At 49.6% G+C, this 17,407-nt stretch overlaps 1 protein-coding gene across 1 annotated transcript in view; it reads left to right on the plus strand.

Moving 5' to 3' along the window:
• Positions 1-227: 227 nt before the first annotated feature.
• FRMPD2 (FERM and PDZ domain containing 2) overlaps positions 228-17,407 on the plus strand; it is a gene marked incomplete at both ends in the record, with an annotated part of 86,029 nt that continues 68,849 nt past the window's right edge. The window contains 10 exons of the mRNA XM_080822929.1: positions 228-351; positions 1,727-1,884; positions 4,418-4,483; positions 6,605-6,796; positions 8,549-8,681; positions 9,433-9,520; positions 11,073-11,208; positions 12,515-12,586; positions 14,446-14,620; positions 16,695-16,845. Of these exons, the coding sequence (XP_080679055.1) occupies positions 228-351; positions 1,727-1,884; positions 4,418-4,483; positions 6,605-6,796; positions 8,549-8,681; positions 9,433-9,520; positions 11,073-11,208; positions 12,515-12,586; positions 14,446-14,620; positions 16,695-16,845 (1,295 nt within the window). The remainder of the gene's footprint in view (positions 352-1,726; positions 1,885-4,417; positions 4,484-6,604; positions 6,797-8,548; positions 8,682-9,432; positions 9,521-11,072; positions 11,209-12,514; positions 12,587-14,445; positions 14,621-16,694; positions 16,846-17,407) is intronic.

The following is a 17,407-nucleotide window of genomic DNA, read 5'->3' on the forward strand; positions in this document are numbered from 1 at the left end:
GGAGTTTATTTGCTCATTCACTGAATCAGCGGCCTGCCTAGCCAGCTCCCCCCATAAGCATTTCTGTAGTTTCTCCTGTGTGCCCAGCCCCAGAGATGTAGGAGATGCAAGCATGGTGCTTCAAGCTGCCAAGGGGCCTGGATGGTGCCTGGGCTGACGTGGTGAGTGTGGCCCCAATGTGCTTGGGGACATTGCGGAGACTCTGCCACATACGTGTCATTGCAGGCATGAGCCCAGCCTCTGTGACCCTGGCCAGTGCCCTGCAGGTCAGGGGCGAAGCTCTGTCAGAGGAGGAAATCTGGTCCCTCTTGTCCCTAGCTGCTGAGCGGCTCCTGGAAGACCTCCGAGAAGGTAAGAGAGAGTGTCTGGGGCAGGTAAATCACAGTGAGTTCAGTGCAAAGCTTCCCAAACACATTTCTGGCTGCTGCTTCTCTGATGTGTTACCAGGTGGACAAAGGACACCTACCTTTGGAGCTGCACTGGGAAGGCAGGCTTGGCTCTTGGACCCCGGTGCGCAGCAGAGCTGAAAGAAAGGCCTTGCTTCTAGGGAGACAGGGGCTGCAGCAATCGGGGCCTCTCCCCACACTGGGACCGTCGCAGCATAAGGAGACAGGAGGCAGGGAGCAGCTACCTGGACAGCTGACAACCCCAGGCTGACCCCTGCCTGGTGGTGTGTCACCTTGTGTCCCCGCAGGGGATAGAGAACCCACATACTAGTTGGTCTAAAGAGGAGAAAGGAGGTTAATACAAAGAATTATTAAATTCCGACAGAGGACTAATTGTAAGATAGGAGAAAATTTTACATGGTCCCCAGGGCTGAGGGCTGCACCAGTGAGGCACAGACTTTGAAGGGAAGCCCCTTACTCAGCTTGGGGTTCAGATCTGCTGGAGTTGCTGTGCTTGGAGCCCGCAATGACGGCTCACTCCGCTGCTCTGCCCGGCTAGAAGTGGCCAGCAGTTACTGGACAACCGAGGCACAGGAATCGCCCACACGGGCCGGGTGACCCCCTGGGTGGACGCGGGTACCGGGGAGCCACACCTTCGGGAGTCCGTGCGTGCACATGGTCTGGAGCCCGCGGGATGTGTGGAGACCAAAGGATCACTTGGCCAGGCTGGGCCGGGAGGTGGCCGCCAGGCCGAGGCTCCTGCGCGTGGTGTCTCGGTGCAGCGCGTCACTGGGGCGTCCTCGCGCGCGCTCCGCGCCCCGGGAACAGCAGGAGGTCCCCGCCTCCCGCAGTGACTCTCCAGCGCCCTCTACTGAGAAAGCTGCAGGTCGCACTCGCTGTAAAGGACAGATGCTGGAGAGAGCAGGTATGGAGAGATGAGTTTGGAGCGGCTAGACATTTCGTGGGTCACTGGAACAAACACCAAGTACCCACACTCAGATATCAGCTCTGAAGTCACACGTGCCTGGGGGCCGCAGGACCTCAGTGGAGGCGCCCCAGGCGCGAGATCTCACGAGTAGCAAGTCCCAGTGTGGGAGATTAGGAGGCTGTGCACCTGTAACCTTCAGTTTCATTTTCCCTGTGATTCCTCACTCCTTGTTCCCTGGCCAGGGCGGAGGAGGGGGGGTGTGAAACTGGGGGAGGGTTGAATTTATTCCACTTTATGTTTCCTTGGGTCTTGCTCTTAGTCCATCCCAGGGGCACCCGCTGGTCACAGTCTCAAAACTGCCCCTCCGGACAGTGGTCCCATCTCTATACTCCCATCACGGCCTTGGTTTCAGATTCTTCGGACTATGTGGTCTGTCCCTGGTCAGCCCTGCTGTCTGCAGCCGGAAGTCTTTCTTTCCAGGACCATATTTTTCACATAGCGGCTGCTCCTTTCAAGGCCCCTGAACTGCTACAGGGACAGAGTGACGAAGAGCCGTCTGATGCATCTCAGGTAAGGTGTTTAGCAGCTCTGCAACACCTCTGGGCCTGTCCGGGAGAAAGGCCTCATTCTAGGACATTGGACCTGTCCTGGGGGTGGTGTTCCCAGCTCTTGGCTTAGCCCCAAGAAACACTGAGACAGAATAGGTTGAAAGAATTTTATTCCCAGGTCTGTCTGTCTGTCTGTCTTTCTTTCTCTCTCTCTCTCTCTCTCTTTTTTTTTTTTTGGCCAGCAATGTATCAGCTCTTAGATGATGACAGGTCAACTTCTCTCTGAGCTCCAGTTTCTGCATCTGTAAAATGGGGTTCATTCATTTGACCAAATCCATCAGCTTACTATAAATATTAAAAAAAAAAGCATTAGAAAAATTGTAGGTAAATGGTCTGGGACATTGGTACCCTTGACAGCATGTGACAAAACCCTAAAATGTCCTCAACTAGGAATTTGTCCTAAGGCATGAGTGAAGAGTGAGTTCGCTGCAGCAATGTCTACTGTTGTATTGTTGACATTAGTGGTAAATTAGAAGCAAACTCCATGTCCAGTAAGTAAGAGAGCATTAAGGTGAGGCTGTAGGGGCTTATAGAATGGCTTGAAAAGAACTTAAATATATGCATGTACAATGTGATGCTCATTGAATACACACACACACACGCACACACACACACAAGCACACACATGGAGATAGAGACAGAGATGAGAGAGGGTGAGTTCTAAAAATATATATACCAAGGTGTCTGCAGTGATCATTTCTGGATAGCATGATCAGTGATGATTTCAGTTTTTCCATGGATGTGTTTTGCTTCTGAATAGCACCAAGTCTAGTAAACGTTATTTTCAATTTTATTTATTTTTTAAAAAGATTTTATTTATTTATTTGAGAGAGAGAGAGAGAGAGTGAGAGAGAGAATGAGAGGGGAGAAGGTCAGAGGGAGAAGCAGACTCCCCATGGAGCTGGGAGCCCGATGTGGGACTCGATCCCCGGACTCTGGGATCATGACCTGAGCCAAAGGCAGTCGCTTAACCAACTGAGCCACCCAGGTGGCCCCCATTATTTTCAATTTTAAAAAGAAGAAATTCTAGGGAGAGAGCGATGTAAGGCAGGCACACAACACTCAGGGCACAGCAGGCACTTCCTCAGTGAGTTCTGTTTCTTCCAGTCCTTTCCTGGGAAGAGTACAGCACGGAGGTCCCGTCCCTCTCAGGAGGCACCTGGAACTGGACCTGCTTTTCTTTTGGGTTTGGAGAACAGGGCCTCGGTGGCCTCACATCTCCAAGTCAGATCCCAACAGTGAAAGCAGCACATCCCCCATTGCGATGGCCCTGACTGTCCCCGCACAGGCAGTCTCCCAGCCCTCCAGGCCCCAACACCCTTTCCTACACTGACAGAATCCCAGGGCTGAATCCCCGGACTCCTGTGTTAGACACAGATGTGGGTAGGTCTCAGTCCCTCTGTTTGGGTATCTCTGGTGGTGCCCCCTCCTCTCTGGCCTCAGCTGAGATGCCACAGCCGGAGTCGTGGGATCTGACTTTCTGATATCAGTTACAGCAGAAGTCCCACCACAATAATAAATAAACATTTATTGAGAACTTAGTATGAACTAGAGGCAACATAGCCAAGGCCCCGGGCAGGGGCTCTGGTTCAAGTTTAGGCTTTAGGTCTTCTTTGTGAAAGTTCTCTAATTTGCCTTTGGTTTGTCTCTTCTGTAAAATGGAGACAAGTAAAATACTGACCTCCCAGGACAGGGGTGAGGATGAAATGAGTTAATATAAGTAAGAGTCTTAGAGACCAGCTTGCCATGTAACTGCTCTGCATCTGGTAATCGTAACAATAATTATCATTACCATTTCCAGGTGTTTTTTACTCAATGCTCATGAGTAGTCAGGCAGAACCCCCACGGTAAAGATGAGGCAAGTGAGGCTCGGAGAAATCAGATACTGCCTTCCATTTCACCATGTCATTCTCTGACAGCACATGGTGCTTTTAAATCAGGCCTCCCCATTGGGTGTCACCAACAGAGGGCTTTGGCCACACGGACCAGAAAGCCTAAAATACAGAGGCTGAAACCACAGATACAGTTAGGATTTGCTTCACAGGAAGTCTGAGGATTGGCCACCAGCTCAGTAAACGTCATCAAGGATTCTGGCTGTGTCTTTCCATCCCACCCTTCTCAGCTGCTGGCGTTTTGCTCTCACACCTGTTGTCTCAGGAACCAGGATACTTGGTGATTCCACGTATCCCATCAGTGGGCAAGGCAAAAAGGAGGAAAGATGGGGCGAGCTACCTGCGTTCTTATTGTCAGTAAAGCAAAGGTGCTCTCAAACGCCCCTTAACAGACTTCTCCTGCATCGTTTGCCAAAGCATGGTGTTATGGTCCCTGGGGCTTTAGACCACAAGAGTAGGAGGGAGACAGGAAAGTTCATGGGAGTCGCAGATGCTTGTGGGGCTAGTCAGCCGTGCATGCAAGTGGAATGGTGCTTTGTTTGCAGGACCACGAAATAATGGAGGTGATGGCAATCTAACCTGGTGTTTTTTTGTCTTGGGCAGATGCACGTGTATTCTTTGGGCATGACCCTCTACTGGTCAGCAGGCTTTCACGTCCCACAAGATCAGGTCTGTAAACGAGAAATGCCAAGTCTTGCCAGGTCATTCTTTGGATTTCGTTAGCGGTTTTCTTCAGGACGGGGATCGCATCTCTTGAGCCACGTGCCACCACTCTGTCCTCCTAGGTTCTAGGAAAGCACTGCCGGCCCATCACAGAGGGCCTCCTGCTGAGCTCAGAAAGCACCTCAGAATGCTGCTCAGCATGGCAATGCAACCAGCCACGATCTAGAACTGGCGAGACTTACAAGCTCAGAGGAAGTTGCAAGTCTAGAGGGTTTTACAGATAATGAAGATACCGATGTAGAAAGCAGCCCTTCCTGAGGTGAAATGCTTCCCTGAGAAACGGTTCTGTGCTCAACGAATTTGGGAGAATGCTGGCTACGATAGCTTCCTCTCAGAGATTTGGCAGAGTAATTTATTAAAGACTCTGAGAAAGCCTAAAGCAAAGGAAATTTTAAACTCTATCACAGTACTGTATAAAATTTTTGACTACAGAATGTATGTGTGTGTGCAAATTCTCATCTGACACTATAAGAATTCCTAAGAGACCAGTGAGCTAGAGAATCCTGTCCTGTCTCCCTCCCTCTCTTCCTTCTTTCCTCTCACCTTTGTCCTCTCTAATTCAACATCCCAATGTTTCCTGGTGTTTTTTGTTCTCGTCCCTCTTCATGGGAAATCTCTCTTAGCTTCCTACTACCCATGGTATTAGGTTCTACTTCTCAGCAGGGCGTACCTGGAGCCCCAATTGGGGTTCTTACCTGTGGATCAGGTTCTTCTCTAGAGCTCTGCTGTCATCCGGGCTGGCTTCCTGGGTGTGTGGCACGTGTAATTGTAGATTGCCCTGCACTTACAAGGGCTCATACTTGATTTAATGCTCTGATGTCACCGGCTTAAAACCCTGAAAAGTTTTGAACAAGGGGCCCTGCATTATCCCTTTGTTTCCCTGGGCTCTGTCCTGTCTATAGCCTCCTTCTTCTCAGACATGCCCCCCTTAGAGTATACTGCTCCCTCTATCATGGTTCACTCCCCCACTTTTCTCCTGGTTAACCCCAGTGTGCTTTCTGAGGTTTAGTTCAAGTTCTTTCTTCCAGCTCCAGACTCCCTTCCCAGGCTGGTTTAGATCTTTTCCGCTGTGTTATTACCGTATCTTGTACTTTCCAAGACCAAAGTCCTTGGCCCTTGAGTTGACCATCTTTCTCATCAGACTGTGAAGTCCTTGAAAGCAGGGAGTGTCTGCCACTTTGTAGTTCCAGTAGCCTGGGGCTCTGGGCCCATCCGAGGTGCTCGGATTGGCTGCCAGCCCAGGACACAGTATCTCTCTTACACTTGGAGATGGGGATTCCCAACTGGTGCTGGATGGCTGGAAATGGTAGTGCAGCCTTTATACTGAAAATGACTCGCAGTACGGGGAGTGTGAGAAAAAGCCTGATGTTGAGTCTGGTTTTGAGGACTTCTGCATATAAACGGTGGTCACTGAAATGCATGAGGAAAGTGCCTAATAAAATGTTTTTTCTTTTGCTTGATGGGTACTTGTGACATAAAGTTCTTCCAATGATTTTTGACCTTGTGCTGACCACTGGAGATTCCAAAGGGGAAAAAAGCACAGTCCTTACATTCCCAGAGCTCATATTCTAGGGGATGGATCCCAGTGAGACCCACCTAAATAATCTGAGAAGTAATTCGGTAGAAAGTAATTGAGGAAGTAATTTGAGAAGTAATTACATTGGAGACGTAATGGAGAAATAATTTGACAGGTTTCCCAGGTGGGTGTGAGTTGAAGGCTGATCCCTGGTTTGAGCTGAGTGCTTGGCATTGGTGGAAATTCATTCTGTCAAGCACCTATTCTTCATAAATATTCCAGGCACATGTCTGTGCTCTCTGTGCACCAAAGGACATTCCAGACTAGAAAGTAGCCGACTTCACACAACTGGCACAGAGATAATTGCTCTGCATTTTGTGCCCCCAGTGACAGAGCTTGTGTCTGTCCCTAAGCTCTCCAGAAGGGGCAGGCATCTGTCTAGTGGTGATGAGATCCTCCGTGTCCGGAAGTCCCCACTGCACACCCAAGAAGGCGCTGGGCTCAGCGGCAGCAGCTCTCCAGACTTCTTACACAGCCCCTTTCCTCTCCAGCCTCTGCGGCTCCATGAGCCCTTGCACTCCATTCTGCTGACTATGTGTGAAGACCAGCCTCGCAGGCGCCTGCCCCTGCAGTCAGTTCTGGAAGCCTGTCGGGTTCATCGGGAAGAGGTGGCTGTATACCCAGCTTCTGCCAATCTCCATGTCCAACGGCTGGCCGGCTTAGTTCTGGGCACCATCTCTGAGGTCAGTGGAGATCTGTGCTTCCCAATCCAGGGAACACTAGCTATAGGTAGCTGTTAACATTTAAATTAGCTAAATTATAGTTCATTGAAATGAAATAAAATAAAATATTCAATGCCTCCATCCCACCGACCACATTTCAAGAGCTCAGTTGCCACATGTGGCTGCTGATGAGCCTGCTGGACAGGGCAGATACAAAACAATCTCATTGTGGTGGTTCTGTTGGGCAGCACTGGTGAAGACTTTCGGGCAAGCCCAGATTTCTAATGTGGCCGAGACTCTCGGGATCTTTCAAAGAGCCCTTTATGTAAAAAAAGCAATTGTGTTTATAACCCATGAGTCAGCTCCCCTATCAAAATTTGACTAGATCTCCTGCAAGAAGCCTTCCCTGACGGTGTCCTCAGTCCGTAGCTCCTCCCTCCCTCTGCTGTCCTGTGTCTGCCAAGATTCCCCGTGTTGCATGTGTCACACCGTGTTGCTTGCTGTCGTATGCATTCCCCACCATCTAGCAAGAGGCTGACACATAGTAGGCATTTGGCTTAAGTTGGGTTCCCTTGAAATGAAGCCAGAAATGGAGATGTTTATGCATGTTATTTATTTTAAAGATTTATCTATTTATTTTAGAGAAAGAGAGAGAGAGCATGGGTGGGAGGGGCAGAGGGAGAGGCGAGAGAATCTCAGGCAGACCCCATGCTGAACGCAGAGCCTGATGCAGGGTTTGATCTCACGGCCCTAAGATCACAACCTGAGCAGAAACCAAGGCCAGATGCTTAACCGATTGTGCCTCCCAGGCACCCCCATGCTTGCTACTTATTATGGAAGTGCCTCTAGGAGAGGGAGAATGCTGGAAGGAGGACAGGATGGCTGACAAGCCCAGCCTGGAGGTGATCTCAGGTGGAGATAGCCTCAGCGTGGCCCCACAGAAGGTGGGTTGTGGTTTCTGGAGCAGGAATTGTGTCAGCGTTGGCCCCCGTGAGGCAGGGAAAGTGTGGGAGAGAGGCCAGTGAGGAGACTGGGATATAAATACAAGGAGGTCTGCATCTCAGAGGAACCAGAGGGGGGCAGGGCTGGAGACTGGTTGGGTAGCTGTGCACTTGTCCAGGGGTCAGGCTGGAGAACTGAGACCAAGAGTAATGCAGGGGCCATGTGGATGGAGAGCAGGGGACAGCTGGGGTGCATGCTGCCCCCAGTCATTTAGAAAATGTCTCTTCCATCTTGTCCTCCTTCTTGGATCCCTCTGTCTTGGCATCTGAACATGTTGCTCCTATTCAAAGAGTCAGAAGAGCTACAGTGAAGCACAAATCACACGGTGAGGTCAGGGAGATGGACAAACAAGAAAACGTGATATGATGTAGAAGTAGATGTAAGGTGACGAGGGAAGGTGACAAAAGGGACACTTCCCTCTGCCTTGAGGGAAGAAGTGGACAGGTTTGGAAGTAGAGAGAACACCACTCTGGGTCTTAGAGGCACAGAGGCGTTTAATAGGGAGACCCTAGGCAGTGGGGGGAATGCATGAGCAAAGGCACAGTTGTGGAGGGGCCCACTGGTAGTGGGGAGGGGAGTGAATTACCTCTAGGGTGCCTGTGGGTGGTGGAGTCTGGAGCCTGTTCTGGTTGCCAAAGTGTATTGTTGGGCTCCCACTGTGTACAGCAGACATTTCCGAACTGACTTAATCTGACAGCCAGTCTGTATGTGTCTATACAAATGTCCCCTCTTGACTTTGGGTTGTGGATGTGTGGTGCACTTGACCTTCAGGTGGAGAGGGGAGCTGTGGAAGGAAGCTACTCTGTGCAGCGGGACCGAAGCTGCCTGCTCAGGAGTAGGCTGCATCAGGTGAGCTGCGAGAACCCAGCAGCAGGCGCCCTGGAGCAACTGCACCCCTGCAGAGGTGGGTACAGCACCCCAAGCATTCCCATGCTATTGTTTCCTGTGGCTAGTGGGCCAGACGTTCACCCGGGCAGGCTCCCCTCTTCCAGGAGCAGATGGTGTGTCCTCAGGAAAGCATCATCTGGAGATAATTATTTATATCAAACATAAACCCTTTTTTAAAATTGAGTTTGAACTGTCCATCTTGATAAAACAAATTTCAACAAATGACATAAGAGCAAATTAAAGCAATCTTTTAAAGGTTGTTTTAGTTGTTGCTCTAGTCGTGTTTGAGGAACTGTTTTTTGAACAATCTTCAAATCTTCTACTGTTCTCTACTCCTCAACTGAATCTAAGGGGCAGTGGGTAACAGGCATTAAGGAGGGCACCTGATGGATGGGGCACTGGGTGTTACATGCAACCAGTGAATCACGAAACTCTATCTCTGAAACTAATAATACAGTATATGCTAACTAAATTGAACTTAAAGAGAGAATGAAAAAAAATAATGTTATTGTTTGCTGTCCCTAAAACAAGGTGCTCTTTGCCCCTAGGTTTTGTCTCTCCCTCTCAAAAAAATAAGTTCCCCTGATTCTCTGGAACTGTCATTTCCATTTTTCACATGAGCAAATAGACTCAGAGAGGGTAAGTAATTTTGCCAAAGTCACACAGCTAGTAAATCACGATGCTGATATCCACACCCCAGGGTGCTCAATTTAAGAGATCCATGCTCTTTGCATCTTCCCGTGCCCTCCATCATGCTGTTTGCTTAGTTTCAGAGAGAAGCACAGAGACCCAGAGCTCCCTGGAGCCGGGTCCGAGCACCTCAGTCCCCAGTCACTGCAGTCTCTCGGCTAGTAGGTAAGTAGCAAGGTGTACAGTGTGTGGGCCACTTGTGGGGACTGCTGTATCTTGCTTCTTGGCTGATTACTAATGTGAGAGCTTTTGCTGCTCCAGAAAAAGCTGACCCTACTCCATCGGCAGGTGAAAAAAAAAAGCAAACCCCACATTCAAGCTGATGTGCAGCCAAGGTGATGAGGGGCCAGATGGCAGCTGTGCTGTCAGGCATTCTGTGTCCTCTGGGAATCCAGTTCAGGCTCTGTTCTGGGACAAACACATGCTTCCAGGTTGTGATTATCTGTTGCTCCACGAGGCGGCATAACAAATGACCACAAAACACAAAGTTTAAAAATAATAGTTTCAGGGCACCTGGGTGGCTCAGTATGTGAAGTGTCTGCGTTTGGCTCAGGCCATGATCTCAGGGTCCTGGGATTGAGTCCCACGTCAGGCTCTCTCTCATGCCCTCTGCCCCTCCCTTCCACCCCAGCTAATGCTCTCAACATCTCTCTCTCTCTCTCTTTCAAATATATAAATATTTTTTTAAAATATATTTTAACATATATAAATATGTTTTTAAAAAAGTAATGGTTTATTTAGCTCTTGCTTATGCGAGCTGGACAATTCAGGCTGTGCTCAGCTGGGAGGTTCTTCTGGACCCTTCTGGAGGCCCTTGTGCTCTGTGATCAGTTGCAGCCTGGCTAGGCAGCTTCACTCTTGGGGGGTTGCTGGCTGTTATCTGGGGGAGCCCTGGCTCTCCACCAGCAGGCTAGCCTGGGATTGTCCTTATGATAATGGCAGAGTTGAGAGAGAGAGAGAAGGAAGGGATGGAGGGAGAGAGAGGCACAGGGCATGGGTCATGGAGAAAAAGTGGCTGGTTTTGGAATCAATCTGACATAGATGCTCAAGTCTGCTCCAAAACCACATGGGGCCATATCTTCCTGCATCTGGAACACTAGGAATTTTGAAGTTTGGGTATTTATTTCTTTACATGTTGATTTGTTGTCCTTCTATCATCAGCCAAGGGCTGTGGCAATACTTGACATCACATACACAGCTGGGGCCTTGACTGGATGCTGTAGGGTTCATCTCATAGTAATTTTTTTTCCTGCTATTTAAAACTCTGTTTTTTTTTTTTCCCCAATGAAAAGAGCTTTTATTTTTTTCCTGATTCCATAAACAATGTATTTTTTTTTTTACCAAAACATTTCAAACACTATATAAAATTCTAAGTAGGAAGGTCAGCATCCCCTGTGACCCCATCACCAGCTTCAAGTTCTTCAGGAGCTGGGATCATAGGACCTGCCTGTCCTGAGCACAGTGAGCTGAAGCAGGGTTGTGGGGTGGGGAAGAAATGGACTGGGACCTGGCCCCTCACACCCCACCCTGTTCCTGTGGCTCTGCAGCCTCAGCGACCACCTTGGAAAAGTACACATGGTAACTCTCCCCCAGGCGTGGGGCGAAGGGAAAGTAGGGGACGTGCCCTGTCCAGTAGAGCACCTGCGCACCGTGGGCTTTCATTGCTGGCGGCTGTTTCCATTGTGTGTCATCTTTCCCCTTCTTGACTGCTGGCCAGTGCTTTGCCATTGGAAGCTCCCCCAGAGCTTGAGGACGAACAGCGGCTCAGCTCCGGCTCCATGCTCCCAGTGTCTGCAGAAACCTCACAGTCAGCAGCTCCTCCTCAAAGGGCTTTTCTGCAAAGAAAAGGAAAGGTGAGCAAAAGAGGACCAAAGGACCTTCTCCAAAGAGGTTTGAGTGGAGAGCTGTGTGGCTGACACCATCATTGAAAATGGGCAGGCTCCCCGGGCTGAGATTCTCAGCCCTGGCATCACCCCTTCCTTGAACAACACTGCCAATAGCTGAAAATTGTTTTAATAACCACATAAGTTCTGTGGCTTAATCACAGAGACAAGCCACTGCCTGGCTGTTCACTGAGGAGGCTGCCTTTGCCAGGTGTTTGGCCTGGGCACCTGCAGCCCTTTGGGAACATCAGACCCAGATGCCCCCAGAAAGCCTTCGCTTGTTGGCCTATCTGTTGCCGAGAGATTTGCTTAAAGCTCCTTAGCCAATTTGAGAGGAATTGAGCCTAGAGTAGCTTCAGGACATCCTATCCTTTGCGGCTCTGGGCTCCCACACTCCCCATGCTCCTGCTGCCCTCAGAGACCACTCTCCCACGTTCTAAGGTAGACAGGGTCCGGGACGCCTTCCTCTTCTTTGGCTTTTTGCCATGATCACTCACTAAGGACACTTCTACGAGACTCTCTAAGGACACATGTCATTTACTAACTGGCCTTTTGGCCTTTTGAGCAGGAGTCTGGTTGGTTTCCTTGGGGGGCACATTAGTAGGCGTACACAATCCTATCACTCTTAGATTTGGGTGAGCTTCTTAACCTCTTGGAGCCCCAATTTTCTGACAAATGGGTTGAGATTATGCACCCCACAGGATGTGTAACTAATGATAGGTATGAAAGTATCTCCCCATCACAAGCGTGATACAAACAATGTGAAATTGGAAAGAGCTGCCCGTGCACGTTATCGATTCAACATACAGAGCTAGAAAAACATTCATCCAATCGAAATCTAGAGGTATTTTTGCTTTAGAAAATCTCTAGCATATAATATATATTTGTATTATATAACGTGTTTTATAATTTTGATGCATACAAAAGATTATGTAATGATGCGTGAATTATGAAACACACAATGAAGCAGACACCCAGCTTAGGAGCTAGGACAGCACCAAGAGCACTGTACCCACTGTTAAGACGTCTGCTTTGAGATGCACAGCTTCACTGAGTTGAGCCCTGTTGAGCCTCCCCCCCCACCCCCCCCACCCCGGCCCATTAAGCCCCGTTTCCCTGAAGACTGTTTCCTGCTGGCTTCCAGGAAGGGAGTGCTGGTAGAGGGTGAAGGGAGGTGAGTGCATTGGGACAGCCCAGTCCAAGAGCTGGGGGGCCAGACCCCCTGGGATGTGACTTCTCTTCTGTACCATGAGTGACTCTTGAGAGTTTTTCCCAGTTCTCTAGGCCCGAGTTCATCTTGCTGGCTGGAGAGGCCCCGGTGACTTTGCATCTACCCGGCTCAATTGTGGTAATTTCTGGGATAAATGGGCAGGGGTGGGGGGTGGTGAGGGAACCACCCTGCTGGGCAGTCCTGGAGGTTGACTGACTTCTAACTGCAGTTTCAGGCTGGGGTGCTCGCTCTCTCCTCCAGACTCCTGCCGGAGCTCTGGGCTAAGTCACACTCCTGCTTCCTGTCCTTCAGCACTCCCTCTTCTCCTTGAAAAGGAGCCCTCTGCTACTTCTGGCTCAGCCTTGCTTGTCTTTCCAGACTCAGCTCAACTTTGTTACCTTAATGGGTCAGCAAATATTGTTGAAGCATCTAGCATGTGCCAGGCACTACTCCAGACCCCAGATTGTTAATGTGAACACAAGAGGGTCCTTTCCACGTGCAGCTTTCATCTTAGCATATCTGCATTTGTCTAGTGTCAGGTGGAAAAGTCAGTCTCCCTTCCCTTAGCCCTGCTTTCCCAGTCCTGGGAAGACCGTGGACCCCCAAGAGATTCAGCCTCTGTATGGAGAGGCACTCGGTGCCTGGATTGGGGGTGGGTGAGAGGCTTGGTCCTGCTAAGACCCACTGAAAGAGCTTTGGTGATCACAGCCCAGAGTGGGGACAGTCACTGCCACGCCCTACTCTGAGATGTCTTGGGGGCATGTGTTCTTTCCTAGGACCCTTCCTGAGCCAGCCCTCTGCAGAGGAAGGGAGTGATAGGCTGCCCTGGGTGGACAGTAGAAAGGGGGAGTGGGAGGGCCAGGTTGAGGTGGGCTGGAGCACCATTTAGCTACTAGAACCATTCTGGCAAGTGGGGCCATGGAAGCCTCATGTGTAGCTCCATTGCCCCATTGGACCTCACTTAGAAAAACACATGTTCAAGGACACAACTATTAAGAATTTCAAGAGAGCACTTGTAGAGCATTAAACCCAAACAGAGGGCCCTTCGAGCGCATGGGGTGGCCCCCACATCTCTCTCAGCTGATGCACTGGGGAGCCTTGGAGTGTGATCAGCCCTGCCCCGGGTCATATGGGAACAATCTCCCATAGGGTCGTCAGGTCCGTACTGGACCCTGGAGTGTGGGGCCTGCCCCTGGGTACCACAAGGGATAAGGTGTCGCCATAAAGTCACGCATGCCAGTGTCCATCCTTGACTGTCCTCTAATGAGGGCTTTGTTGGGGGAGATCTGGGCCAGGCTTCTGGCTGGGCTGTGGGCTATGATGGTGGAATAATGGGGCATTCTGGGGGCCTGAGCGATGGTGACTGCGGTCAGCATGGGGCTGTGGTGGCAGATGAATCTGGAGTTAATTGGAACAGGGTGAAGCGAGACAGCGGATGACTGCTCATCTTTGGATGTGATTTTGGTGACTGATGTCTGGATTCGGAGCAATCCTCTTAGTCTTTAACCTCTTCAGCAATCTGTGCCCACCCCTCTTCTTCCTTCTGGGCTATCCTTGGAGGAACAGATTCAGGGTGATCAACACCCCTGCAACATCTGATCCATGCAGGAGGGCCCTGAGCAGCCTAAGTCCTCCCAGGAAGTGGAGCCCAGGGGGCGGCTGGGATTTCAGGCAAGCAGAGGCATGTAGACTGGCCTCCCAGCCTTCATGGCCCCTGAGGAGCCTGGCAGAGTGTGGATTTGAGTCCAGTTTTGGCTCTTACTAACTCTGGCACCATCCCTTGCTGTTCTTACCATCCCTTCCTACTAAGCAGGTCCCTTACTGTCTCTGAAACTCATCTCTCCTCTGCTGGGTAGGAACCCTAACTTCTTATTTCTTAGGGCTATTTGTCACGATGTGAGACAATGCATGCCAAGTGCTTAGCACAGTAGCCAGCCACAGCAAAGACTCCGTGTCATGTACTTATTGCTACAGTTGACACTATCTATTGTTTTCAGACCAAAAAAGGGAAATCCTATTTGGCTCTCAGGGACCTCTGCGTGGTGCTGTTGAGTGGGCAGCGTCTGGAGGTGAAATGTGACATTATGTCAACAGCGGGAGCCGTCTTCAGCGCTGTCATGTCCTTTGTCCACCTTGGGGAGCTCACCTACTTTGGCTTGGCTTACATGAAAGGTGAGTGGCTCCTGGGCAGCCCACAGTGGACCTGCTGCCTCAGGTGACCCAGATACTGAAAAAAATTGCTTGAGGCTGGGACGCATCACCTTGCACATCTAGACATCCGTTAGCATGGGGAAGGCTTCAAGGACTCATTGCAAAGTGTCAAGGAAGCAAAGAAGATGATAATGAAATTGTGTGTGAAAGATAGTGCAGGTTTCCGTGAGGGGCTGGGTGTGGCTGGTCCGTCCCAAAGCTCTGGTGTCAGACAAGTGAACATTGAAAGCATTTCCACGTAGGTGGGAATATGATGTGGTGCAGCCACTGTGCAAAACTGTATGGTGGTTCCTCAAAAAATTAAAAATCGATTTACCACGTGACCCGACAATTCCACTTTTGCACACATGCCCCGGATAGTCGAAAGCAGGGTCTTCAAGAGAGATTTTTACACCCATGTTTGTAGGAACATTGTTCACAGCAGCTAAAATGTGGGAGCCACCCATGTGTCCTTTGACAGATGAATGTGCGAGCCAACTGTGGTCTCTACATATAATGGAATGCTATTTCACCTTGAAAAGGAAGGACATTCCGGCATATGCAACAATATGGGTGAACCTGGAGGATGTTGGGCTAAGTGAAATAAAGCAGTTGCAAAGAGACAAATATTGCATGACTCCACCTGTGTGAGTACCAAGGATAGTCAAAATCGTAGGAACAAAAAGTAGAATGGTGGTTGCCAGGGGCTGAGCGGTGGGGACCGGGAGATATGGTTTGATGGGTTTAGAGTTGCAATTCCACAGGATGAAGCATGCTGGAAGGTGGTGACGGCTTCCCAGAACCGTGGATATACTTAATAGTACTGAGCTGTACATTTAACTAGGGCTAAGATGGTAAATTTGTTATCGTGTGTATTTGGCCACAATAAAAAAATTTTTTTAAATTTCCAAACAATCATACAAGACTGATGGGAAGTCACCACCCCACCCAGGAGCCCAAGTTAAGAGTCCATTATGAAGATCCTGAAGGAAAGCCTTCTTCCCTTCTTCCCATCGCTGCTCTTCCATTAAGGGGCTCCTATTTGCGTCTACGCAAATATACATTTGCTGTTGTCGAAGCTCTTTAACTACTGTGTGGGATAAGGGGAAGGAGGCGGGGTGGGGATCATTTGGGCTTTCAGGTTCAACTCTGGCTCTGCCAGCCTATCTTGCTTAGGAGTCCTCATCTTCATGTTCTTCTATTCTCCCATCCCCGATGGGAGGAGCTCGGGAGGCACTGGAGGACAGACTCAGTAGGAGCTCAAGGCCTGAACATGGATTGGAGTTTCCAAGCTGGCCACTTTCAGGTCAGAAGGTAAAGATGACTCCACTCATGCCCTGTCTTAGTTTGCTGGGGCTGCTGAATGAAATACCATAGACTAGGTGGCTTAAACAACAGGTCTTTATATCTCACAGTTCTGGAGACTGGAAAGTCAAAGGTTGGAGTTGGAGCATGGCCAGATTTGGGGTTCTGCTCCTGGCTTCCAGATGGCCCACCTTCTCATGGTGTCCTTTTACATGGAAAAGAGAGTGAGCCCTGGTCTCTTCCTTTTACTACACTAATTCCAAGATAAACCTAATTACCTTCCAGAAGCTCTACCTTACCCCCGTTACACTGGGGGTAAGAACTTTGGGGAGATACATACATTCAGTCTAATCATGTCCATGGCTGGGGGAGCTTGGTGTTGGTCCAGTTGAGACAGAGGGCCTGGCCCATGGCAGGAATAGAATAAATACTCATTCCTTTGTTTTTTATTTTATCTGCACAGGCGGTAGCTGGAAGGCAGCTTTCAAGTGATATCTTCTCTGAGATAAATAATCATATTTCTGCTCGTGGAGTTGAGTTCCTCTTCCTTGACTCTCTCCTTTTTGTTTCTGACTCCTGGCCCCTCATAGACTCAGCAAGGGTCCTGTGGTGACAGGTGACCAGGACAGGTGTCCTGCTCTCTCCTGCCCTCAGGTGTCTCCTGTCTGACCCTTCCGGGCAGAGCTCAAAGCTGAAGGTCCAAAGGGGTGGTACCTGCCTGACTGTTTTTACCTCTTGACCTTTATTTCAGGGAAAGAGTTCTTTTTCTTGGACAATGAAACCAGGTTGTGCAAAATAGCCCCTGAAGGCTGGAGTGAGCAGCCCCAGAAGAAAACCTTCTCGAATACCTTCACTCTCTTTCTGAGGATAAAGTTCTTTGTCAGTTGCTGTGTGCAACTCCAGTGAGTGCTCCAAAATTCTTCATTTGTTCCTTCAGGGACCTGGGTCTGTGCTGGCTGATGTCAGAGTTAGAGATAATGGATAGCAAGTGCTTGGAGAGTTGTAAATTGCATGTAAATAACAAGAGTCATTGTGATTGATCTTGTTGATTAGATTCCAGTATGACAGAAGAGGGGGAAGTCAGTGTTTGGGCCCTGGTCAAAATGAGCACTTGCCCCTTTGTTTCAAACATGGTCCACTCAAAGTCAAAGTTCTCCCTTGTCCCCAACATGACCCTCCCTCAGCAGCCCAGGGATCAGGGTTGGAGGAAAGGGTAATGTATGACTATGGAGTTGGGTCATTGCCTCTTTGGTCCTTTGCTTACAAAAAATATCACCTGAATATCAGTTTTCTCACTTGAACCATAGCAACTAACGTCTCTGTGGGCATTGTGTCAAGTGCCTGTCACATAGTGGTCCTCAACTCGTGGCAGGGGGCATGATGCGGATAAAGGAGACCACACTTATCTTACTGACATTGCCCTCTAGGTTCTGTTGGCTTGTATCCCATCTCTTGTCCTTTCCC

This window comes from Martes martes, assembly GCF_963455335.1.
Source record: "Martes martes genome assembly, chromosome: 14".
In the NCBI taxonomy this organism is placed as follows: domain Eukaryota; kingdom Metazoa; phylum Chordata; class Mammalia; order Carnivora; family Mustelidae; genus Martes; species Martes martes.